Raw genomic sequence first — 25,811 nt, 5'->3', positions numbered from 1 at the left:
ACCAACACATTGCTTTCACCTTCTTCACTTCCATTTTCCAAAGACTGTCTGATCATCTTTATCTATTTTGTGAAACAAAACGATCAGACTTCCTCACCAAATTTTCAAGTGCTAAGACATTCCTTACAGCTGTAAACTACCTTGCACATACATTAAGTGGGGGGGTGTTTGCCTTCATAAAAGAATCATTGACTCATATTATGTTTACCTGCCTTTCTTCTACAACTTAAGGACAGATGCTGAACAGTCTGGTTCTGTGCCTCTACGAGTTAATGGCAACAGCACTGTTTGGTCACTGAGTGAAGAGTTTGCACCCACATTGCAATCCAAATCTGCAGTGGGGTTCTGCCAGAGGGTCATTTCTTCTGGGAGCCGAATGAAAACCAGACTGCGAAAGATGTTAACACTTTTTGAACAAGGCCTCCACCTTCCTGCTAAAATAATCTCTGACAAGACCAACATGTGAATGTTGTATTCTTGACCTCCCTTATTCACCTGCAGAAATCTTACTCTGCTAGTAATTTCCTGCCTGCTCCTTTTCTTGCCACAAAGATTACAGAAGTCCTACCAAACAGCTGTCTGCTTCAGCTAGAGCTTCTCTTAAATTTTCTGAATGACACAAAATTATAGGCTTTATCTGGAACTAGTGAGTCTGCTTATAATTAACTTCCCTCCCCTCCCCCACACCTCCATAAGAGATTGGTAAATGGATCCAAAGGCAATAAAGTTTAGCTTAATAAATAAGTCCATAATTTTTCAACAGATGGAGTATTTGCAACCTTAAGTTTCAAATAATTAAATATTTTTATAATGGAAAATTAAGTATTTTTACAATTAAGAGAAATACACAACATACCTTCTGCAGACAACTTACATGATTCATCTCTCCTCTGACGCTTCTAAATAAAAACAGTAAAATCATGAATGTTGTACGTTTTGAATTTTGCAGGAAAACTTTGCAAATGTTAGCATCTAATTAAAGCAGTTTCAAAATAAGGTCTCATAGCACTTCTCAAAGATTAAATATTTTAAAAGAAATATATTTAGGAAAAATAATTATGAAGTGAAATATGTAAGGTAGAATTATGCCAGATTAAAACACATCAAACCAGAGAAACGTGCCCCGCTGCTAAGACTTCATAGCCTTAATTATATAAACCAAACAAAAATTTTGCCAAAAGGCATTCCAAATTTCAGAAAGCTGTGAAGGGAAGGAACACAGGTTAGAGAACTCATCTCAATTACTGCACACGGAGATGTTTTGTATAGAGAATAATTCATAAACTAATTCTTTTTACAGGTTAACAAAACAATAAGGATTTTTGGCCAGTGGAATTTTTCATCAATCTTGTAGTGAAATTGTGCACTACGATCCCTCTTTTTAAAGAATCTTGTTTCCAAGATGAGGCACTCATGACATCTCTTAAAATGTCTTTCAATAGCTCCAATGTTTACAACATACCGATATATTCCACACATTTTACAAACTACTATTATATTTTATCATTGTTCTTGCAAAGATAACATCTTTAGACCAAGACATACAGAGACAAATGGTCTGACAAAATACAGGCATGCCACACCATATCATAAGCAAGAAATCTACTGACCAGAATAGATTCTTTCCATTTTTCATGAATCACTTTTGCCAAATTCAGATCAATATGAACCACACAATCCTCAACAGTTAGTGATCCTTGTGGAACAAAGAGAATATATTCATTAAAAGCATTCTATAAAACTGATGTAAGCAATTAAAGTACAGTAGCCTAGACTCATTAATTTTAACTCTGGAGATTCTACATAAACTTGTCATGCGTGAAAAAAAAATTCTGAACAAAAAAAGCATTCTACAGAAATTGTTTTTGGGTGTTCAGATGCTCCGAAAACATAGGAAAGAAACAAGTTAACATTAACCGTATATTCTTGAAATATGACTACCTGGATGACTGTATTTTTCCTCCAGTTTTCTGTTTTTCTAGCAGACCCTTCTTTTACAAAGCCATTGTTAATTGAAAACAACAGGTTCATCCACAAACTTGTGATTCCCCCTATTCCATTGCAATCCACACGGCAACTGCTTTCCTTTACAACATACCCACCATAGCCCAACAACAGTCACATCCCTCCTTTCCAACACACAGACTCAGAGAAACAAACTCCAAGCATCCCCCTAACTCTAAAGGAAAGGGCAAAAATTATGATGGTATCATAATAAAAGCTCTTTTTCCTAAAAAGGGTGTTTCTCACCCTTTCAAAAATAAAAAAAGCAAGAAGTATGTACACATCAAATAAAAATATAGGGCATATTTCAGACACAATATAACACTTTCCTGCTATAAAACCCACACTTTTCTTGAGGAGGTAGGCATGTAAGGCAAAGAGGCCTGCAGTCAAACCCACCAATAAGTCAGGTATCCAGGGTTTCACCTCAAGTAATCTTCAAGATCAAAGATGGAAACAAGAAAAAAAGGGAAAAGTGTGGGGAAAAATAGAAAAAACATCAAGCTGTATATTCCTTCTATTTTCTTTTTTCCTTTTTCTATCATTCTTTAACTTCTGAGATGCATATTCAAGCTGCTTATGGCTTCCTTAACCATAATTTGGCAGCAGACTGGTCTGTTGTCATCTTTTAAGTATACAGCCACACTTCATCTCCCTTAACCATTCATTTTCTTGTTCCCCAACTTAACTGATGCCAAAAGGTTTTCTCCCCTTTCTTCTTTCCTAATCAGCCACAATTGGCATATTCCTTATTACATAAATATCTCTTCAGAGTTTGACTATAAGCTCAAAGGCCTGTTGCTCAGAATGCAAGTAAGTCAACATATCTTCTTTTTATTTTGAAGTATGTGCATGTACAAAAAGACAAAGGCAGAAGGTAGCACTACTGCACTTATATTTTATGCCATGTTCAATTTCACTTCTGCCTTTACAACAACAACCAAGAATACCATAAAGAATTATGAGAATCTATTCCCTAAAAATCAAGCATGAAGGGAAAAAAGCACAGGCAAAGAAAGAAAGGCTTCCTACCCAAATAAGTTTTTTTTCATAAAAACATGTATATAACTACATCATACCTGCATCAATGCCAACAGGTCCAAATATCTCTTTCAGCTGGAGTGCCAGTTCAGGAGGCAGTGTTAGTTCTAGGCAATCTATACTTAAGGCTGCATGTGATGCTGGTATAGGGCTTTGTCTCTTGGCTTTAGTTGCAGCCCAACTTGGAGTTTCAATTTCTTCTGTATCACATATCTCCCTGGAACTCTCCTGAGTTTCTTTATCAGTCTCCAGTTCTTTATTGCTTCTAGGACCAACCAGAGGTGCACAATCCATTTCCAGTAACAAACCAGTCCCTTTGGAATTTTCTGCATTGCTTTCTGAAGGGTTATTGTCACTTTCATTATTTAATTCAAATTTTAAATTGGTAGAAGTTGTGTTAGGATCAAGAGGCAAACCTGCATCAAGTTGTGAAAGTGATGGCTTATTTTCAAGAGGACTCTCACTCTCTCCCTTTTGCTTTCCTGAAATGGACAGCTCAATGACACCTGCTGCTGAGTTGCTCGTGTCAGTTCTAGGGGCTGAATCCACAGAATTTTTCAGTTCCGCTGAATTATCCAATGAGGTTGCAGTGAATGACTCAGATGCACCAGCACTTGTCACAGTTGTCTTGGTAGCCCTACTTTCTGCAGTGCTGAGTGATGAGTTCTTGCCTTCTGAAACCTCAAAGCTATCACCAGTCCCAAGTACTTGTGGGGTTTGCTTGCAGTCTTTGAGATTCTCATCATCATTTGTACCTGCCTTGAAATCAAGGTCTGCAACCACTGGCTCAGCTTCACTTACCTGAAAGCATTCAGTATCAACAGCTTTACGTAACTTTTCATCAGAGTCTAACAGCAGACCTGTGGCCCAGTCTATGTCTTTGTTACATCTTTCATACAGATCTTTCAGAGCTTCAAATGAAACAGACTCAAAGAGCTTACAGAGCGTATCTAGTTCTTCAGACTCATCAATATTGATAAGCTCACTTTCCTCCACGAATGTACTTTTATCATATGTAACTCGATAGGGTATTTTTTCCTGGGAATCTGAGGCATTATCTATGTCTTTGGGTTTGAAACCATCTAGCCTGCCATGCAACACTTTTGCTGTCTCAGGAAAAAGCATTTTATTTTCTAATCTCCACAGGAGAGCAAAGTCCTGCGATTCAGTCTGTGAATGGCTACTTTTTTGCCTACGTAAGTTTGTGTCCTGTTTTTCTTCTGCTGCATCAAGTTTAGACAAGTGGTCCTCTTCTCTGGGATGTGGCAAGCTGCTGTTTGTAAAAGTGAGGGCTAATTTGTGATGTTTCCTTGTTCTCTTACTTTCCTGGGTTTTTTCCTCACTTACTGTTTCACTAGCTACTCTTTCCTCTTGGTGCATAGGCAAACTCCTTGTATCTTGTTGCTCTTCAGTGTTCACAGGTGACCCATGAATCACATGAACAGTTTCAAGAGCATTCATATTAATGTCACCTTCAGTATTTCTATCTTCATCAGACTGATTTAAATGTGTCTTTCTCATTCTCCTTGACCTTTGTTGTCTCTGTTCTAATGAGGCTGAGACAGGCCAATGTCCTAACATTTGCAATTCTGGTGTAACTTTATCTGAACTAACAGAGTCACAGCTATAGGGCGGATTTTCTTCCTCATGTCCTTTCTCAACAGCACGTGTCTTAGGGAGGCTTACTTGCTCTTTACCTATCTCAGAATGCTGCTGACTGGGAGTTTCACCTCCCTTATCACTCTTCAGAGGAGATTTTTCTAGTCTTCTAGATCTTTTGACTCTCTGTCCCATTGTTTGTTCCACAGGCCAGTCACCCAGGAAGTTTAGTAGTTCTGGTTTTCCTGATGTGTCAAAAGCCAAACTGCTTGGTTCCACTGTGTTAGTAGTTTGTGTTGGTTCTGGTTCCGTACATATTTTGCCCGACTGTTCAACTGCAGTTTGAACTTTGAGAATGTTGTTATCACTGTGTTCCTCAGCTCCACCTGTGTGTAAGTTCACAGTCTCTTCAACTGGGATCACATCAACCTCATCCATTTCTGTTTCAGTATTTTTTTCTGTTTTGAATCCCTTTTCTTCTTTCTTCTCCAAGGGCAGCTCTTTTTTGATGCAATCTGATAAATTAACTTCCAAGTCATCTTGAACAGTGCTGTTCTCAGAATTATGTTCCACTGAGTTGTTTTCCATTTCTTTTTCCTCTTTCTGAAAATGCTCAGGATCAGAACTACTTTCTAATGTTACAGAAGTACTGGGAGAAGTTTTATCAACTTCAGCTAACTCAAAAGGCTCCACCTCAGAAGCAAAACATTCTTCTTCCTTTACATCAGAATGTCCCTCTCTCTTTCTGAAAGACAAATTGGAATGAAAAATAAACCCATTTCAAACCTTCTTAAAGCATTTGTCCACATTTTTAACTCCAGTTAGAACTAGAGAGCTTAATCTCGTTACTTCTAGTTACTTCTAGTGAGAGAAAAACAAATTTATGACTTAGCTGTAACTCCAACACTCCTCAATAAAAAAAGGAGAGAAGATGAACTTTCTTTCGTAAGTATCCCTTCTTACTAGAGCAAAGGGCTAAGAACACTTTCTCTGGAATCAATCTCCCCCCTCATCCCATTTCCAGGGTTTTGTATGAAAGCCGTCTGCTGCCAGACATTTCCTCATTCAGATCAGCAAGTCTGGTAAATATACTTCTATCTAATGACTGCTGCTCTCTCCTGTTGGCTTGATGCTAAAGACACTCTAGACATTAACTAGGAGAGAATGTGCCTTTTCTTGTCAAACCGTTTTTCACAATCAACTACGTTCCATTAATTATCATTTCAAATACATCACACATGCAAAACCCAAATGAAATAATAACTGAAATAAAATCTGACTTCCTATGTGCCCTAGTTTTGGCCAGAACCCGGAGGTTATTCTATACTACCTCATGTCTTTGCTGAAGCAGGAATGGGAAGAGGAAGGGGGCGCGAACGAGCAGCGTGTGGTTTGGGAGAGTCTCAGTGGGAGCACTGAACTGGGGAGTACCATTCCTGAGCCACAACACTGCATTACAATACACAGCACGATCCAGACTGGCAACTACAAAACAGTTGTGGATACAACCAACGGAAACCTAGACAAGTTTAAATTGAAGACTGAAGAGCAAGTAGGTAACCTGTTACTACTGCACAAAGAATCCACCTTCAACCACAAAGATATAATCTAGTATCAACATAGAAATTTGGAAACAGTAATTTGCTTTTATTTGGGACTACATTTTTTTAAAAAGCAACTTATAGATTTTAGTGCTTTGTATCCATAACACACATCCAACAACACATTTCTAAAACAACAGAAAGTAAGTCAAGATTGGCTTCTTGAAAAGTAACACAGCCATAATGGGAGGCTTTCAAAAGCATTGGAAAGTTGACTAGATCCCTTGACTGCTCATTTCTGAAAATCCTGAAATTCTTAAAAATTAAGAAAACTATGTAGGGATTTTTTTGTTACTTAACTATCTTTTTTAATGCATTCACAGTCTGACACTATTACCCAGGTTTTGTTTCTAAGAAGCTAAAAGGCTAAATATTTACCCTTTTATTTGATGCTACAAAGCCAGTGAAAGAATCTAACCTTTGGCTTTCCTCCTGACAAGGATCTTCACTCCAACCAGCAGCTTCTGATTTGTCTGGAACTGAAGAATCCAATATTGTTCTAACAGTAAGGCAGCGCTCATACCGTTCCAACATTCTTATGATCTTTTCTTTAGACACACCATGAATGTTTCTCCTATGAATTGAAAACAAAAAAAAAAAAAAAAAAAGGAAAAAAAAAAGAAGAGACATCTCAGTTTTGTGTAGTACAATGACAAAAGAGAATAATTTAATAATAATGTAATAATAATTTAATACATTTATAGCAAGACTAACCAAAGAATTCAGGGAGCCAGAAGAGAAGCTCTGAAACAGCAATTCTTTCTGAATCAGTGCACTAAGGAGTTCCAAACAGGATACATCAGAAAAATTGCTGCTCCACTTCTCCACCCCACCTGGTCTCCCTGTACTGCAGTTGGATGTTTTGCATAATACTAAAATCTAAGTGTTCTTAACGTATCTTCTTCAAGTAAGTTTCAGAAAACACACTGTATCAGATCCTGACAGCGACGCAGGATATTTAACTGGGTACAGAAGGCTTCTGAATTCAGTCTTCTTTCTTTGATTTTGCTAAACTAAGAACTCGTTGAGCCTTGAAGAAAACCTATTTACCTATTATTCCTGACACCCTTTGGCCAGAAACTTTCACTAACTCTGTTAAGCACCAGTTAGCACTGTGTTCTGCTGCAGTTCCACCTAGAACAAGTGAATCCTGCTAAGCATAGTGAAACAGAAATTGAAAATACAGAAGAAAAGGTTTGACTTTTATTTTAAGAAGGAAAATAATCTACCTTACCTCACTTAAAAAGCAGCCAACCTTAAACTAAACATGCAAATTCAGATGACAACAGATACTATAAAAGCACAAAATAACTTCTGTTGAAAGGGACAACTGGAAGTCACATACTTCAGTCTCCTACTCAGAGGAAGTACAGCCAGATCAGGTTGCCCAGAGCTTTGTCATGTCCGATTCTGAATATCCAAAATGACTGAAAGTCTACAAGCTCCCTGGGCAAACTCTTGCAGTACCTAACCACTTCAAAGTAAATGCTGGGTTTTTTTCTTTTATATAATCAAAAGTTCCAACTTGATGATGTTTGTCTTGTCCTATCCCTGCACAATTCTTTTTAATCTTCTCTATAACCTTTCAAAAGGTAGCTGAAAACAACAGTATCATTCTTCTTCAATTATCTCTTCTTAAGCCTGAATAAACTACTCTTGCTCAGTTCTGTATCACATGCAAATTTGATACGAGTGCACTCTGTCCCAGCATCCAAGTCATAAAAAGGACATTAAATAGCTGCAGTCCCTCCCCAGAGAGACATAAACCTTCACTTTGGACAGTGATCATAACATTTGAACCTGGCATCTAGCCAATTTTCTCATTCTATTTTCCTGTGTTTTATTATTCACTTACGTAGAGTTTATGTCTTGCCTATTTCAGTCCTACGTAATAAAAGGTCCTGCTAAAGAAGAGCTAAGCAACAATGATGATGCACAGAGGTTTGTCTCTCTCAGGCCATGAGGTATTGATTGCCCTAAATTCAGAGACAGGAGAAACACTTCAACTAAAGCAACAGACCGGGATGCAAAACCAGCCCCAGCCTGACATAATTTTTGCAACCTCAGGAACCCAAAGGAGCAGTCACTATACTTTAAATGCAAAGAACTCTAATAATGAAAATGTCACAATGTCTATTGCTAACAGCACCTTTTGCATGTAACTAAAGTGACAAAAGATCTTGTAATACATACGAAAGTCCGCAAAATATCATCAAAAAAACCAAACTCAGAAGCTACTTATTATCACAAAAATTTTGACAGATATCTTGCTACTTCACTAGCCGTTGTAATAAGCGATACCTTTTTTAAAATCATAGCTTATACTGTCTCATATATTATTTTCCTTTACATTCTTACCTTTCAAGTTCTTTTGGTTTGAACTTCCACCATGTGTCTGGTTCTCGGAACATTACTTTGTATTTGAACTGCTGAGCCTGAGTAAAAGAGACACGAAACAGAACAAGCCACATCACCCATTTCTTATTTCTATGACAAAGCACACAATATGCATAGCTTGCTTCTTCAAAGCTGTTTTTTGTATTTTTTGATACCTATTAAGCATTTGGAATAACATTTTTGTTCAGTGTTTAATTTAGTTTATATAAACTGAGATTTTTTAAAACATGTATATGTATCTCTTACTGTAAAATTAAATATGTGTGCCATGATGTGTCTTCTCTGTAGAGTATCTGCTCAAAAGCTGTCAGTTATATGTACTACACTCTCTGCTGTGTTTCTTTAACAGGTAAGGAGAAGTCCCAGATCTACATTATAATACTTTTTCCAACATATTATTTCAGTTAATCAGAACCAATTTCATGAAATAATGCTGCTCTAACAACCAACCAATATGGTCAATGATCAATAGCAAAATATGCTCTAGACTCTGAAAGTGCTGATGCCCATTTAGAAACTATTAAGTGAAAAGCTGTGATCACTTCAACAAAAAGTATTAAGTAAATCTGCAGAACTTCAAGCAAGCTAGCAATATTCGGTAACTCTAGCCTCCAACTGGTATGGGCCTCTACGTCATATTTAGGATGAAGCTGAATTTTTGAGTTTCACAGAGCATCACACATCACTCATTCATTAGCGTTGATTACATTTTTTAAATAGTTTCTAATATAACTGATCATATAGAAGAGGAACAAAATTCCGTTTGCTCAACAGTATTAACTTTTGGCTCCAAGGACAAAAAACTTGGCTTTGGCTTTTGGTAACTAGGCCAGGTTAATGCTCAGATACCCACACAACATGACACTGGGTAACATGATTCCATGAAACACTTTTTTTTTTTTACTCCAGACTTCCTTCTGGAATAGCAGCTAGACTGAGACAGACATTCCCATTTTAAAACATATGTTGTTGCCATGCCAAGCCAATAATCTCTTCACATTGGTCAAATTGTAATACTAACCAGAGTAACATAAGGCTTCATCTCCCATGCTTGTATGTTTGTGTTGTCTATTATTATAGGAGAGATTCTCATTTCAAATGCTTCTTTGGCTGAAAAATATACATGTACAAAACAGTGTGATACAATTAATTTCATTACAATAGGATGAACATAATATTAATACTCATTCTCTGAATTTGTTATATTTTTACATAGATAATCCATAATGATTAACCACTGTGTGAAGAACTCTTGCCATAGCTTGATCTCTTTCAAGGCCCTCTATTTCAGAAATCCCCCCCTCACATGTAAAGCTACTGAGGTATGGCATTAGCTTTTGAATTAATGTATGTATGATAATCAAGGAATGAAAATGCAGATGTAAAATGCACCAAGATGACTAATCAATCAGTAAATTAAACTAAAAAAACTACATGATCACCTTAAAGTGGACTTCTTTGTTGCATACAAAATTCTTGGCTTTATAACAGTCTTAAGATTAGTCCACTCTGTAAACTGTATAAAATATGAAAAACCGAAAGAATTATTGTAATTTAAATACACAGTAATGAAATGTATAGAATCACTAGCTTTGAGACACAGCACCATGTTTCTGTAGCCATGTTACAATGTGTCTGAACAATCACAGTTCTTGTTGAATCCCACATTTATTAATTCATTTCTCCACTGGTAGGAATTTGACAGCAGAAAAGGGATCATGGTTCAAATTTAGCAAGTAAAAGCTTAAAAAGAATTGTTCTATGGTGAGTTTAGCACAAGTCACTGTCAAAAAAAACCCCACCTGATTTTGAAAAGGGGAAAAAAATCATTTATTCTATTCTGCATTTTGTTTAAATTCAACAACAATTTAGTGTACAAGAGAAAAAAAAGATAATGAAGAGCAGGAAGTTATCTGTGTATTATCTGTTTACTGCATATGCATATTATGGATCATCTCAGAAGAAGTATTTCTGGGAGATGGTGTAGGTAACCACTCCAGAAATGGGTCACTACCCAAAATACATACCATGATAAAACCTGAGGACAAAACATACTCTTAACAAAGACACTGGCATTTCTAATTGCAAAACACACAATGAACAGATGACTTCTGAGTTTATGCACATATTCTTTTTCCATACATATTAAAAACTACTTCAGTGATGGCATAAATGCGTATCATGTAACACAGGCATTACAAGACAGGCAGATTTTTAAACAGCACACAAGCACTGAACTGTACATTATTTGTATCTCACCTCGTTTCCTGTTCCAGTCATGTGCTTCCCCTAAGCAATCAGGATCATAATGGTATTGTCCATGTTTGTAAAAGTAATCATCAGTACTGAGAATGATTCCACCTGGATTATCCTCAAGCAAATTCCTGTGAAAGATCAAGAAATAAACAGCTTTTTCCCCTTCTCATCCCAGGCTCCAATATCTACTACCATACATACTTTTTTTTAGTCTCTTGCACAAAACCAAAATTATTTAGAATGGAAGCAGCAAATTTAGGTAAGAGAAAATAAAAATCAACCTCCAAGCAAATATGATCTATAATAATCTCCTTCCTTTTTTTCCAAAGGCTGAAGATTATCTAGAGGAGAGACCTGATATAGTTTCCCTACAAGTCTCTCATTTCAAAACAAGGGAGGTATTTTTCCATCTACATGTAGTGACATACTTTCTCACTGACAAATACCCTGTTTTAGTCGCATCAAATGTTTCAGGTGTCAGTCAAAGGAGTCAAAGTTCAGTTTAGACTTTTAGAGAGTAAGGAAAGAAATCAAGAATTCCCCCCAAGAAGCTTCACATATACAAAAGAAGTCACACAGTGAAAGGGGAATTTCTGCCTGTAAAGAGCTGGCATATTTCCATTAATGTTATTCAGAGGAAACAGTAGAAATGAACTGTGACTGAATACAGCAGACCTAACACTACAGCAATGATGCTCTGCTGACAAACTCCTTTGTTCAGTGATAGAAGTTAAAGCTCATCACTTCTATTTCAATTTCCACTAGAGGTCAAGGACCTGCAAGCAGCTCGGCTCTTAGCAATTATTATTACTCATTACACTGCATGTACTGTGTACCTGGCAATTTGGGTTTACACTAACTATTTACAAGTGTCAGAAAATTCTCTGCCTGTGCTAAATCCTGTACATGATTAATTTTTTTAGAAGCTCACAATATAAATGTTCTACCTTGCCAAATATGATTTTCCTGATCCTGGAACACCTCTGAGAAGAACAAGTACTTGACCTATAAGATGCATCTTTTTTCTCATCATGTGACAAACACGTGGTTGCTGTGCTTGCGAGAGGCTCAATTTTGAGTTTCTATCTTGATTTCCCCATACCTTCAGAGAAGGGTTGCCATCCCAGGCATTTGCAACCACTGGGGAGGAAAGAAAAAGTCCTTTTTCCGAAGTTCTACAGTCAGAAATAGGTCTCCACTGCCCTGGACTGGCAGCCACAGGAATTACAAAGCTGTGACTTCCACTGGATGGATAAAACACAGGAGCCATGAGATTCCAGTGTCGCTGAGATTGACCTGATGGTGTAGAAAAATTTAATTTATAACCCTGCTGAGTTTGCTGAGTATCTGCAGGTTTTTGTGTTTTGAAACTGGATGTTTCAGGAGAGATATATGCCTCTGGAAGAGAAGCAGTCTGGTAGCTGCTAAAGGCAGTCACTGCATCTTCGTGTTGCTCCATGCACCTTGAATTAGAATCTCCTGTAACAGCTACTCCAAGTTCCATAGATCTTTGGGAGGACCCACCAAAAGCAGCAGTCACACTACTTTGATCTAAAACAGTATCTTGTGTCTGATCAGAATTTTCACATGATATTTCTCCATTTGATTGTTTATATACTTCTGAAGCTACATCATGTTCAGCATGTATTTCCAACAAACCAGGATCTTCCAGTATCTGTGCAAAAGTGTCTGATGCAGATGGTGAGCTTGTCTGGATGCTCAGCTGCCTCACTGGCAGCTGGGAACAGCAGAAGTTTTCTAAAACCTCATTATTTGTCTCTGCTTGCTGTGGAAAAAGTAGGACATTGCAAACCGAATCAGATTTTTCCCACTCGGGAAATTCGGTAAAACCATCATGTTCCACAGGGTGCTCATGTACTATTTGGTCATTTGCAGAATTAGGCAATTCATTGCTCAAACTGTAACTCTGAAAGGCAGTTTCTATTAAGGAATTCAGTTCTTCAGTCAGCTGCACACCAGGTGACAGAATAGTTTCTATTGCTGCTCCAGAACTACTATGTGCTGCAGTACTTTCCCCCATTCTTTCATTTGCAACAGATCTTTGCTGATTTACAAGAGGTAATGATGATGATGCTAAATCAAAACCCAAGGTTTTTGAAGATGCTACTCCTTTGGCGTGGGTGGACAGCTCTAGAAGATGATCCATAGCATTTTCTACTGTTGGGTAAGATAAACAGAATACAGCATGGTCAGCTAATGACATACATGCAATTTTTTTACTTGAAAAGCATTTATTACAACTAAAGAAACAACCAAAAACAGTTCAGCAATTCATCTTTAAACACAGCTTCTGAAACTCCCTTGATCCATTTCTCATTAGAAGTAAGGGCAGAACTCAATACAGACATATTGAAAAATAACAACCTAGTAAACTTAAAAATTACTAAGGAAATACTGTCTAATACTAATTTTAACTGGAAAAGATATCAGAACTGCATGTTTAAATGGATACTTATTTCTAATCTATCTCATATAGGTGAAATAGTGTAAAATGAACAAAAAACTCTACAAAGGATGAGAGATAGAAGTATGCAAAGTATGTTCACTAGGGCCCACTAAAAAATGTCCTATCTAATAGAGCCTGAAAAATCCAGTATCTGCATTAATTCTTCGTAAAGCCACTAAATGGAGCAGAGGGTACCAGGGATCAACTTGAAAAAAATGAAAAGCTGGCAGAAACATCATCTGAGCCCTAAAGCTAAGCTTGTTTTCCTCAAAGACAGTGTACCAAAAAATTCATTTAAGTATGACTCTGTCTGCACGTATTAAACAAAACCTTTGTCATCCTTCCAGCTTCTCTACTGTATGAAAACAACTTACTAGCACTCAAACATGCTAACTTTCCCATTTTTAAACTACTGTTAACAGTACAAGACTATGAACTCTACCTGTTTACTGAATTCTCCAATAAGCTTTAGATAAAACTGTTATGATGATAAAGGTGAATCTTATTAAGAGTTTGAAGCATGAATCAGTAATTCCATCAAATTTAATTTCAAAATGAGCAACAATCGTAACAGCACTTCCACATTTGTTATGAAGTTATAAACTCTGTACAATTTAGGCAATAAAAAGAGTCCTTTTAATGGCTACCTAGCTTTCATACATATAAAAAAATGCCAAAATCTACCTTCTTCGCAAATATTCTTACAATAATCTCAATTAATCACACCTGATCATATGAATACAGATTGGTTAAAATGCTCCATATATGGCTTATTCCCCGACAAGTAACTCCTCAGACACTGCTATCCAGTACCTCATGCGGTACTTTTATCATAAGCAAGTGAACTTGCATATAGAAGAATTTTAAAACCACAAAAGAATGGGAGGGACTGGGCATAAATATGAAAATAGTCTGCCAGCAGAGGTGGATATGTAGGTCAGCAGAATGCAGAGAAAGAAACACAGTTCAAGCAAGCCTGCAGAGAAGTCAATACGGCAAACAGAATTTATCCTGCAGAAACTAATCCTCAGTGGACACGACAAGATGACAATGCAAAATAAAAGCGAAACAAAAGCTCAGTTCAAGTATTTAAGGAAAAGCAAATGCTGCCAGGGCCATATACGGCATACCATCAAAAAATTGTGATCTAGAACATAAAATACCCTCCTGCAGAAACAGCTTAGGTATCTTGCAGATATGGCACAGAAACTAATTGGAAAAACCAGATTCTCCTCACAACTCCACCACTACCTGCTCTGTGTCACAGAACAATCCACTCTAAACAGCACCTCCATGTATGGAGCACACTTCTCCATTTACCAGCCTCACAGAAACATTGTTAAACTTGGAGAATCTTACATGGTTGTAAAATTTCAAAATGTTATTACTCACCTACTCATTAAACTCACAAATATGCTTGCAACACCCACACCAACTTTCCTGGAGTTACACTAGTTAAGAACTATCTGCACATGAAACAAAACTTAACTGTCAGCTGTACATTATTTACCTTTAAAATCACATTCAGACAGAACCATATAAACCACACTAGGATCTAGGTCAGAAAACATCTCTGACATGTTATTGAAGAGCTCTTCCTTATTGACATAATGCACTGCTTGTGCCACTAAGTGGCTTGGGTCCCCTTGGGATACAGCAACAGCAGCAGTTCCGTCAGAATTGCCATTCTTCTGAGAAGGACTCCCACCAGTTTTCCTTTTCCGTGGCATTTTGTTTTCTAATACCCAGCGTGCTTTTGTTCTGGTTTGTTCACATGGGGCTGACAGCACCAAGCTTAAAAATCACAAAAAAAAGCTCTCCTGACTGGGGTAGACCAAACAGAAATAGCAGACCTGGAATAAAAAAGAAACAACAAAATTTTAATAAAATACACAACCACATTTTTGTGTCTTCTATTTAGATAGCTGAAAGATAAAAAAAAAACCCAGAAGCATACAGGAAAGCATTTTCTAGATGTCTGTCTTTTATCTTTTCAAATGGCTGACAGCTAGAGCAGCCTTATTTTCCAGTTAACTAGACACTGAATCTGCATCTGGAAGAGAGGACAAATAAAATGTAGCTTAAAAGAGAAATCCAGAAAGGTAAAGTTTGCAGTGCCAGGCAGCCAGTTCACAAATAATTCTCTGCTACTGATGACCAGTTAACATTATGGACCATTGACATTCTGTTAACATTCAGAAAGGACTCCTCTTACAAAAGTACTGGAAGACATTAACAGTTGCCAAATCTTCCAAGTCTTTCATGACTTCCCCCCATCCACAATATTTTAAGAATAAACAGGAGTTCTTCAGTGTTCAAACACTGGCAGAGAGGTTGTGGAGTCTGCAACCCCACATATTCTCAAAACCTGGTCAAACAGCCCTGCTTGAACCGGGCTGTTTCGGAGCTTGGGTAACCTACTTCAGGCACTCCTGCGTGACTTGATTGCTGGGTTGAACCAAGTGACATCCAGAAGTGCCTCAGCTTGTGTGGAGTTTTTTTTAATTGTTAAAAACATTTTACAGCTGTATAAACCATAAAGCAAGAAGAGGCTTCTGTCCAGAAGTGTCCACACTTACGCCATGAAGCCTTTGAATACATTGAGTTGAAACATTATGCCACTTACAATAACTGCATTAATCTTTTAGAGAATTAATACTGCATTAATCTTGTAGAGAAAAGGAAAGAAATTATTAATTGAAATACAGGCATGGAGTGGGGCATGGTCTCCCTTTTTTCCTTATATCAATATCAAAGCTCTGTTGAGTTCTAGTGATGATCATAATAAACCAAATTATATTTCTTACCAATAATTATTCAGAAGACTAGAAAACCTTAGTAAGGCTCAGAAATCTGGAATTAATTACAGCAAAGAGTCACTATTTACCAATAACAGTTACTGAGCAGGCCATAAAATACCTGTTTTTACGTAAAACAGGTATTGTGCCAGTGATGATCAATTCAACGTGTGCAGATAGATCAATGGCAGCACTTCCATTTTCACTTACTCCTTCCCTCCCTGGATCACTGGCACACAAACGACAATGCCAGATTCAAACAGCACTTCTCCATTATCCTCTATCAATCTCTTCCAGCAAGCAAGAGATGGAACATTCAGCAGAATGTGGATTGTTATGTTCTCAAGTCATAGAAATTTATGAAAGCAAATCAGACAACTCTAGGATCCCAGGAGTTTCTATCATGTGTATATGTACTTTAAACAGACAAACGAGACGGATGTCTGAAACAATGAAGAGGTCAAGGAAGTCTGAAATGCATGACTATGAAAACAATACACAGGAAAAGGAAGAAGCAGACTTCCAAAAATAAAGGAGAAAACATAGTGGAAAATGCAGACTGACAAGTGCAGCTGGTTTTTTCTTCACACTTATTTTGGTTCACCTCTCTGATTAGCCATCCTTACATCATTCTTTACTGTCATGAAGTATTATCCAACAATCAAAATAAAAGTTACAGCAAGTCTTGTTTTTCAAACTTCTGTATCTAATTGATTCATCCTCTAGCCAGTAGAAAAGGTTGTCCTAACTTAAACAATGTTGACAGTGCTAAAAACTGTGATTGTTCCTCAGTAAAAGAGGTTCAGTGACAAAGGAAAAATCCTGCAAGAGAGAAAAGTTGTTCATGCACCTTGACATTACCGTGCAGCAATAGACTTTAAGCAGAACACTTCGAGTGTTGTCAGTGTTTGAATCCAGCTCTCTTATAATGATCAATCCTGTAAGGACATGCTGAAATATGTGGTCTGACTGCAAGTCCTATTACACATAACATCTCAAGTATAGGAAGAGAAGCAAACAGGTAGTATTCAAGAGGAGGCAGAACACACATAACACTGGAAGAAAAATACTAAATGACTGTCATATTCATAATAATAAAAAAAGTATTCACAAAACTCTTTAAATCAAAGAGATTGCATTAGGAAACCATCAGCAGCAAATATAAGTTTTCCAAGTCATTACAAGGCGTTATTTTTTAAGCAAACAGACCAGAGAAGTATTCTAACCAATACTCAATGTTTACTAAAGACATTAAGCAGCGTAAGACTTCTGGTTTAACTGTGACCAAGTTCAAATGGCAAATTTGAATCAGTATTACTTCTCTTCATTTTTTTAAGGACAGAGGAAGTCTCCAGCCTTGACACAATGCAGGAGTCAAACAATATGAACAAAGCTGCCCGATCCATATATGTTTTTAAATTTCTCTGAATACTTTAAGGTAGTTAACTCCATACATATAAAAGACGTTGATTTGGTTTTGGTTGGTTGGGGGTGGCAACAGCTTTTTAGTTTAGTTTGCTTTTGGGGTTTTTGAACAATTTCTTAATTTCAAACTATATAAAATATTTATCACATAATGTCCACGAGAATCTTCTCGCTTTAAAAAAAAAACCAAACCAACACATGTACATTTATACTTACGTGCTGGGACTGGAAAAAATCTATTTGTAATACATATAAAATAGCAATGGCATAGAACTTACATTTTTAGCTTCACTGAGTTGCCCCACAGTATGTCCTTTCTCATCTTTCCAAAACCACCACTGATGGCATATTTAATAAAGATCTGCTGTTAAAAACTATAATACACTCTTCTGTCAGGAAACCATACTTTCTAACATACAGACTGGATGTCAGCAGAAGTGGATGTGTCCTCCTGACAAAGGAATAACCAGAATACAAATCAAAATTTGTATTTTGCTTACTTTAAGCAAAGTTTTAACACTGAGTAATACATTTAATTGGTTTGAGTAGATTAAGGACAGCTAACATCTTAAATAAGTACCCAACATATCAAGCTAAGCACAACTGTAAATTTTCCTAAGGATAAGAACACCTACTTGATTTCAGTTTTAGATGATTTCCTATCTAAAAAAGCTGACTTCATCAGGTAAAGAAATAACACAGCAGCAGAATTAGTTAGAAATAAACATAAATTTCCTCACTTGTCATTCCACTTGGTTCTTCACCACAGTTCTTAACCATCTTGAAAAGGTCTACATATCCATGCTGGTCAAGACTAGATTCATTCCATCATGTGGGAAATTAGGCAAATAAAACCTGGTACATCAAAATAAGATTATGTTACTTACACCACTTATTTGTAATGCTCTACTGATGCTAAAGAACTGCACTTCCGTTCATCAAACCATCTGCCAACTCCTAACCCATTGTGTACATACCAAAGATGTTAGTTCTACTCAGTGTGACTTAATTCCAGTGTACATATTAACCTACAGCTCACTCTCCACAAGTCTTGTGCTTCCAAACAAACTTAAATCCCAAACAAACAGCAATAAAACCACTAAACAAAATAAAACAACAACAACAACGAAAACCCCCCCACAAAAAACCACCAAAACCAAAACCAAAAGGAACATGTACACCTAAATTACGTAAAGAATTTGGAACAACTATTCTGTCACATTCCTAACATGACAAGTTGATGGTTCAAATAATCTTCAAAAGAAATGGAGATACCCATCTCACATTTTACATCTAACCTCATTCCACTGCTCCAAAGCATTAAAAACTGTCAAAATATACAAACCACACTTCACTTAAGCAAGAACTTGATAGTGAGAAACCAAATTTACAAAATAAAGGACATGCTGCAGACATAGAAAATTATTCACCTGAAAAAAAGTGACTTCAGAAAAACCATGCCAAAAAAACCTGAAAAGCCATTCAATGATTTTAGAGAACAACCTTTTAAAGGTCATTTCCACATTTGTTCATTTGCACTTTGAGGTTTCCTGAACAGAGGAAAACAAGTATTTAAATACAAGCACAAGAGGAAAAGCAGCCAATGAAATCAAACTGAGACCAATTCATTTGACTTTCTAGCTGCATTTATAAAACAAGAAGCTTTTCTTTTTTGGACAATGTTTGAGTCCCCCTTCTAAAAACCAGAAGGTAAAAAAGGAAATGTCTTCTAGCAGATTTTTCTTAGTAAGTGTAGGAGTAGCAAAGGAGATGGTTTGGGAGCCTTTTGCATTCTTCCATTTCTGCCAGCAGTCAACAATGAACAGGGCACTTTGTTATTCAAAGTGAAAATCTATAGCCAGCTAAAGACAGTGCTTCTGGAAATACTTCAAGGATCTCTTCTACTCTTTCCTTCTTCCACTCCATGTTATTCCTACTGGTTGCTCCAAGGTCTTGTGCTAGTTCAACAGCTTTAACACAGGTCCTCCTTTTTCATATCAAATTCAGCTGAAGTGCAAAACACTGACAAATAGGTCTGATTCCTAATTAACTTGCATATGGTTGCTTTATTCAATCTGTTCTGCCAGGATTTTTTTCCACTTTTGTGATTTTTAAGTCTGGCCCAGGTCATACAGACACTTTTGAAGCTGCTGCAAAAAGTAAGTATTCCTTTGAGTACAAAACAAAAACTTCATCCAACTACACACACCACTCAAGAGCACAAAACCAGCACAAATTCATCTGAAGTAGATGCTTATGAAGCAAACACAACCTGCAGGAAGAAGAGAGCCCTGTTTGCTAGGAAGGACTCAAAACCTGTTCTGCACATGCCACGTCAGGAGGAGAAGTCAACCTGCAGTGGCAGTCAGCTAGTGCTTGACAGGTGACAGAAGCTGTCAAACTCCACATCACGGAGTTTCCTTTCAAGCCATGAAGCTGATCTTGCTAGAGGCCCTCCACAGAGCACAACCTCCCAGAAACAGACAGGCAAATCTGCTGGATGTACATGATTAAAGCAGTGATGCAGGAGGAGGAAAGCCACCAGTGAGTGCATTCTCCACCACCAGGTCTGCTTGAAAGGAACTACTTTTGTAGCCACCTTCCTTTTGCTGTGTGCTGAAGGACAAAGCTTGGATTTTGGCAAAAAAACCCAAGAGGACATAGTATTATGAAGAGTGTGATATGCAGCATGACAAACTAGAAAAAAAATAAACAACCAGTTTTTCTCCTTGTTTAGGTGGAAAGGTTGTTGCTTGGGTGTTTTCTGGTTTTTTGTTTGTTTTTGTTTGGGGGGTTTTGGGGTTTTTTTGTTTTGCATTTGTGGGCTTTTTTCAGAACAGTATCTGCAAAATGTCTTTCCACCTCTAGGGAAGTTTAGAGATATTTGATCCTTTAATAGCTTCCCTCCTACATCCTTCTCCCATACAACTCACAGCCCTCTAAAGCATGCTGAAGAAAGGGTTTCCCATGGCAAATTCAGCTTTGAGGAGAGACCTTCCAGGATGCAGAGCTCTTGGGCTACCTGGGCTGTCCCCCAGTGAAGACTCCACACAGCCCAGCTGTGTTGCTGTGACCTATGCCCGACCTCCAGAGCAATGCCGCAGGCTGAAACGAAGATGAAACTTGTGGTAATGCTGAAGCTTCTGCAATTCCACACCTAACATTAGTACTACTGCTTAAGATTTTATTCATACTCCGCATTATAAATCACAGAGAGGTATTTGGAAAGAGGAAAGAAAAGTCCGGCAGCCCTGGAGCTGCAACTTGCCCACACCATGCTTCCAGAGACTACTCAAAACTCAGCCCTACTCAATTCTGACAGGCAGGATAACTGACAGCTAATTAATGCCCTACTGACGCTTTTAGAGTAGCAGAGCCTCTGTGATGAAAAACAAAGGCAGCAACTTCTTAAAATTAAAGGACTATTATTTTTAATGGAGTTCTTCTGCATGTGAATTTAGCTCTGTAAACATTCCTGAAATAATAATTTGACTATGTCAGCCACTTAGCACAGACTACAGATCAGTACACAGGTAGGAGTGAAAGACAACAGACTGCGCAACACCTCAGACCAACAACCCCCTAAGTCCCTAATGCAACATTTTTATATTCCCTCTGTATCAGTGGCTTCCCCAGATGAAATGCATTAATCTTAAAGTTTTTTTTTTTAAAGTGCAAACAAGGCAACAAGAAATAGAGGGCAACTCCACAGCTAAAACGAAACAAAAACCAAGACACAGTAAGAAAAAGCCTATTAAAAAATAAAATACAGGATTTTAAGATGTGCTCTGATGCTGTTAAATTTCCCTCACTAGCTCTTCACATAGTCTAGAGGAACCCAAACTGCTAACACGTGCTGCAACCATGTGACACTGGTTGTGACACAGCAAGCCCTGTCCTAGTCAGGGTGACTGTGCCGGGAAGAATGAGGGTTAAAACTTTCAACGTTACAAGCCTATACCATATTTAACTTTTCTGCCTTTCTGTAATTTTCTCCGTTTATATTTCAATCGTTGGCTCTCAAATCACAACTAAAGACAAGTTATCTAAAATTTTGCTCCTTTTGGAGTTCTTTTGATTAAGTTCTATATGAGTTATTCTCAACTTTTCACTGTAAGGTTCTACTGCAAGACTAAGATACAGACTAAACTTTGTCAAGGCACTGTATAAAACAGCATTTAAGTATCTCTTAACAGTCACACCATCCTTAGTCTTTCAGTACAGGAGTTAAGAAAAGTACTAGTAAATATGTACTTTTTTGCCCGCTTTTGAAGTCAGGCTCCTCCAAAGCCCCAGTGACCTTATGGTACTTGATCAACAAAACTGCAAATCCTGTCCAAAGAACGAAGAGATACTATGCTTCAGGAGATCACAAACAACCTCACGATAAACACGTTTCAGCGGTTCTCGGCTGTTAAGAACGAACAAGCTCTTAGAGTACTTAGAATCTTTTGACTTCATTTTGAACGGGGCGAATTTATCTCGCGGGGCTCTATTCTTCACGAGATGAAGCTCACGAGCACTCCACACTGTCTGCTGCAGGGCAGGCGGCCGAAGCATTTCCACCGACTCGCTAGCCCTGACCCTTCCTTCAGCGGCCACAGCTGCCGGCAGGGCAGAAGTTGGGATTTCTGCAGAAGGCCGGCCACCAATTCGGTGACGGGCGAGGAGGCGCCGCGGGTGGAGGGGACAGGCCGCCAGCACCGCGGCGCTCATCACAGCGGCGGGGAAGGCCACAGGAAGAGCAGGCCCGAGCGGCGGCACCAGCCCGGCGGCGGAGGGGCCCGCCCGCGACCACACTGCCCCGGCCGCTTCTCGCCAGCGACAACCCGAGCCCACGGCCCGGCCGCGGGCGGGCGGTCAAGCCGCGCAGCCCCCTCCCCGCCGCCTCCCCTCCGACCCGCAGGCAACTCCTCTGCAGTGACGCCGGGGACGGGCCCCCCGGCCCCGCTGCCATACGGGACGCGCCGCGGGGGCCGCCCGCTTCCCGCCCCCGGGAGACCGCGGCGAACAGGTCCGCGCCCTATCGGCAGCGGGGGGAGGGCGAAGCTCCTCCCCAGCCCCGCCGCCAGACCCCGCCGGCCGTTACCTCGCTCGGCTCGGCTCGGCTCGCTCGCTGCCGCCGGCGGCGGGCGCGGGGCTGCGGCCGCGGGGCTGTGGGCGCGGGAAGGGGAGGCTCGGGTGGGGCGTGCGCCGCGGGCACACAGCGCCGCTCACCGGCCGTCCAAGGGAGCGCAGCCCGGGAGGAGGTGCCGCACCGCCCCCACCCCTTCCCCTGCCCGCCCGGGGCCCACGGTCCCGCCCCAGCCGGCTGAGGGCTGAGGGCTGAGGGCTGAGGGCTGAGGGCAGCTCCGCCCCGGAAGCCGGCTGGAAACTAGCGTGGGAGGGAGGGCAGAGCGGCGGTGGGAGCTGCAGTGCTGGATATGGTACGGGGGGTGAGGTCAGGAACAGCGGGGGGTCCCCGAAAGCTAGCAGGGTGATGTGTCTCAGCTGTGTAGTGAGAGGTTTCACACTTGTAACAGAAAGCATCAGTGTTTAGTTTCTGCTGCTGCTGCCCTGTTTTACTAAGCAATTTTTAGCGTTGAGGAGAGATAGGTCCCATAGTCTGGAATGATCCCGTGGGTCTGTAGGCTGATACTGAAGGGGAACTGGCATGTAAACGGCGGACGAGACTGAGAGTTTTAAGGAAACTGAGGACTGTCTGCTGGGATCTGGCATCAATGATTGCTGTGGAAGTTATTAACTGCAACGGAGCAGCTGATTAGGAGGAGAGGTCTTCATTATCTGCAACAAGCAATGGACACTTGATGTGGAGATGGACAGTGGAAGATTATAGGCAGAAAGAAAAGAGATCTGCTCTTGACGGACTGAGATGATGATAAGTAGCCCTGAATTAGAACTGCTGTGAAGTCACCATGAAAGGTGACTAAGTATCTGAACAAGAGTTTTGAATTTATTGACACGTGTTGATACACAAGGTGCAAAAGAGTTTTAGGGGCAGAGCTCTTCAAATAAAATTATTAAAAATAACAAAAAACCCAAACAACACTCAAGATGGTTCTAACTGGGAGAATTTTTCTGTAGTTTTTATAGAAGTTCGTTGATCTGAGAAATTTCACAGTCACCAAATGGGCTTTAGAATATAGTTGGAAAATTACATATGAAGTTTATGCGTTACTGGTGTCTGAGAATAGGACTTCATTACATTGCCATAGGCATCCTTGTCAGCTCTGTCTCCCTGCCTGTCCCAGCAAGATAAGAGGCAGGGTCTCCACTACTTCATGCTTGTACATCCAATTCTCAGGAGATGGACTTCTATGCCCCATTGTCTTGAGATACCTCCCTGCCAGATGGAGGCAGCCACCTCCCATCAGGGCACAACGCCTCAGAAGGACATTTGCTGGGGGTGTCCTGCTGTGAACCTCCTAGGGAACAGAAATGGGACACTCCCGTGAAAGGGGAGAAGCATTTTCCCTCCTGACAGGATGTCATGACCCACTTGGAAAAGTTCTTTATAACTTCTCATCACGATGAACAAATTCATCACCAAATTCAAACACCAATTCATGTGTCAGGGAACTCTTATGTCTTATTGTATAATCATCTTAACTCCATCAAATAGTCCACTATTTAGTCTCAAAAGTGTCGGCTAACGAGTCCTTTACTTTTACAACAAACTTCAACAAGCTGCTAACTCCCACAACAAACTTCAGGGCTAACAAGGTCACAATTTAATATGCTCCCAGTCCTAACAACATTTCAGGTTCCCTGGTAAGAGAGGGGAAAGAGTTCCCTGGGGGTAAGAGAGGAGGGAGAGACAGACTAATCCACTTCTTTTTATAGTTTATCTTGTACACATGTCTTATGTAAAACAGATTTTTGCACCATTTCGTTCATGCATGCAATAGTCAGCCCTTTAGAGCCCTCCAGGAAATGAGGTCTGTGGTGATCCTGGAGCTCCTTGTAGTGAGGTGCCCTGTAGTGAGATACTCAACCCCCGTCTTGATGCAGGCACACTGAGCATGAGTCTCAAGTCAGAAAAGAAAGTTGTCTCTGTACAGCACAGCCCCACCTCCAAAGGACCCTCTTTTATAGTCATAACTTTCCTGTCAAAACAGTCAGAATGTTTGAGGCAAAACATGCTTACATGCTTATGTCTGGTCCTCCACAAGGGGAGCAAGGTTGTCTCCCATCCCACAGATCCCTCATAGTGTGATTCATCCCATTCAGAGGAGGTGGCATCCCTGAGACTCATTTGTCCTTCATTTTCTTTCAAAGAGGGAAACATGGAAGACGTGGCCTTCAGCAGACTAGTAAAGTTCTGCTTATTTAGCACCTTATCTTAGATGCTTCACAAGAAAGACCAAGAAGTCACAGCCAGCTTGGTGTCTCAATTACAGGTATTCCCATTCTGGTTTCTTAAGGGCCTGGAAAGCCTCCTCCTGCCACCAGGACCTAACTGTTTCCATTATAGATGTAATTTTTAATTTTAATGCCAATAATGAATAAGCAGGTGCAAAAATAATAGCTAGTTTTAGGGTGAGCTACGTACGTATGGGTAGCCCACCATAGTTGTCCTGTGAAAACTGCAGAAGGCTGCTTGGGGTAATTTGTCTAGAGCTCGTAGCGATCACAATCCCAAAGTGCTGGCTATTTGGTAGCACAGCAACAGAAAGGTAAATTAGTTTTTTATGTAGGATTACTCAATGTATGTATTCCTCAATAAAAGTAATGTAAAAAAATTTGAAATTCGTATTCAAAACATTTAATGTTTTAGGAAATAAATTGATCTAGGCATGGCTAGTTTGCCTGTGACTTTGCCACTTCAGTACTTACCTTGTAGCTATATAGTGTGCAATATTTAAATAAACAAGAACATTTATACTTCTAATACAATACATAAAGCCTATACATACTCATCCAAAGGATGTGCTCGTAAGCCTCAAAAAAGCTGTCTCTTGCCATGGCTCACAAAAGCAAAAGAAAGAATTACTCACTACACTGCTATTGTACGTGTCAAAAAGTCTGGAGGAAAATTTGCCTTGATTGGAATTTGTGTGTGCGTGTGGTGTCAAGTGACAGTTCAAGGAGCTGTTTCCTTACTTCATGTGTTCAGTGTCTGGACAAGTATCAGAAACAAAATAGTTTTTCTTTAAGGGTGTGATGCTGGTAATGTGTTAATCATACATTTGGAAAAATAGGTCATGTAAATGCCAGTGTAAT

General features: G+C 39.4%; 1 protein-coding gene across 8 annotated transcripts in view; it reads right to left on the bottom strand.

Annotated features, from left to right (window-relative positions):
• Positions 1-22,704, bottom strand: part of N4BP2 (NEDD4 binding protein 2) — a 35,574-nt gene extending 12,870 nt beyond the window's left edge. For 5 of the 8 annotated variants that reach the window (XR_004240073.1, XM_032108518.1, XM_032108519.1 and 2 more), the window contains exons 1-11: positions 18,329-22,112; positions 17,867-18,039; positions 14,876-15,218; positions 11,846-13,076; positions 10,902-11,026; positions 9,664-9,752; positions 8,604-8,680; positions 6,664-6,819; positions 3,084-5,389; positions 1,611-1,696; positions 857-899 (exon numbers count right to left, since the gene is read on the bottom strand). Coding sequence is in view for 7 of the 8 variants with exons in the window: in XM_032108518.1 (XP_031964409.1) it covers positions 857-899; positions 1,611-1,696; positions 3,084-5,389; positions 6,664-6,819; positions 8,604-8,680; positions 9,664-9,752; positions 10,902-11,026; positions 11,846-13,076; positions 14,876-15,095 (4,333 nt within the window). In the remaining variant the exon portion in view is untranslated. Of the gene's footprint in view, positions 1-856; positions 900-1,610; positions 1,697-3,083; positions 5,390-6,663; positions 6,820-8,603; positions 8,681-9,663; positions 9,753-10,901; positions 11,027-11,845; positions 13,077-14,875; positions 15,219-17,866; positions 18,040-18,328; positions 22,250-22,677 lie in introns of those variants that run through there. The other 3 variants (XM_032108516.1, XM_032108517.1, XM_032108515.1) reach the window with 3 other exon arrangements.
• Between the last annotated feature and the right edge of the window lie 3,107 nt (positions 22,705-25,811).

Source organism: Corvus moneduloides, chromosome 5 (genome assembly GCF_009650955.1).
Source record: "Corvus moneduloides isolate bCorMon1 chromosome 5, bCorMon1.pri, whole genome shotgun sequence".
In the NCBI taxonomy this organism is placed as follows: domain Eukaryota; kingdom Metazoa; phylum Chordata; class Aves; order Passeriformes; family Corvidae; genus Corvus; species Corvus moneduloides.
Note: the sequence above shows the minus strand (reverse complement) of the source record. Positions and strands in the feature narration are given on the sequence as shown.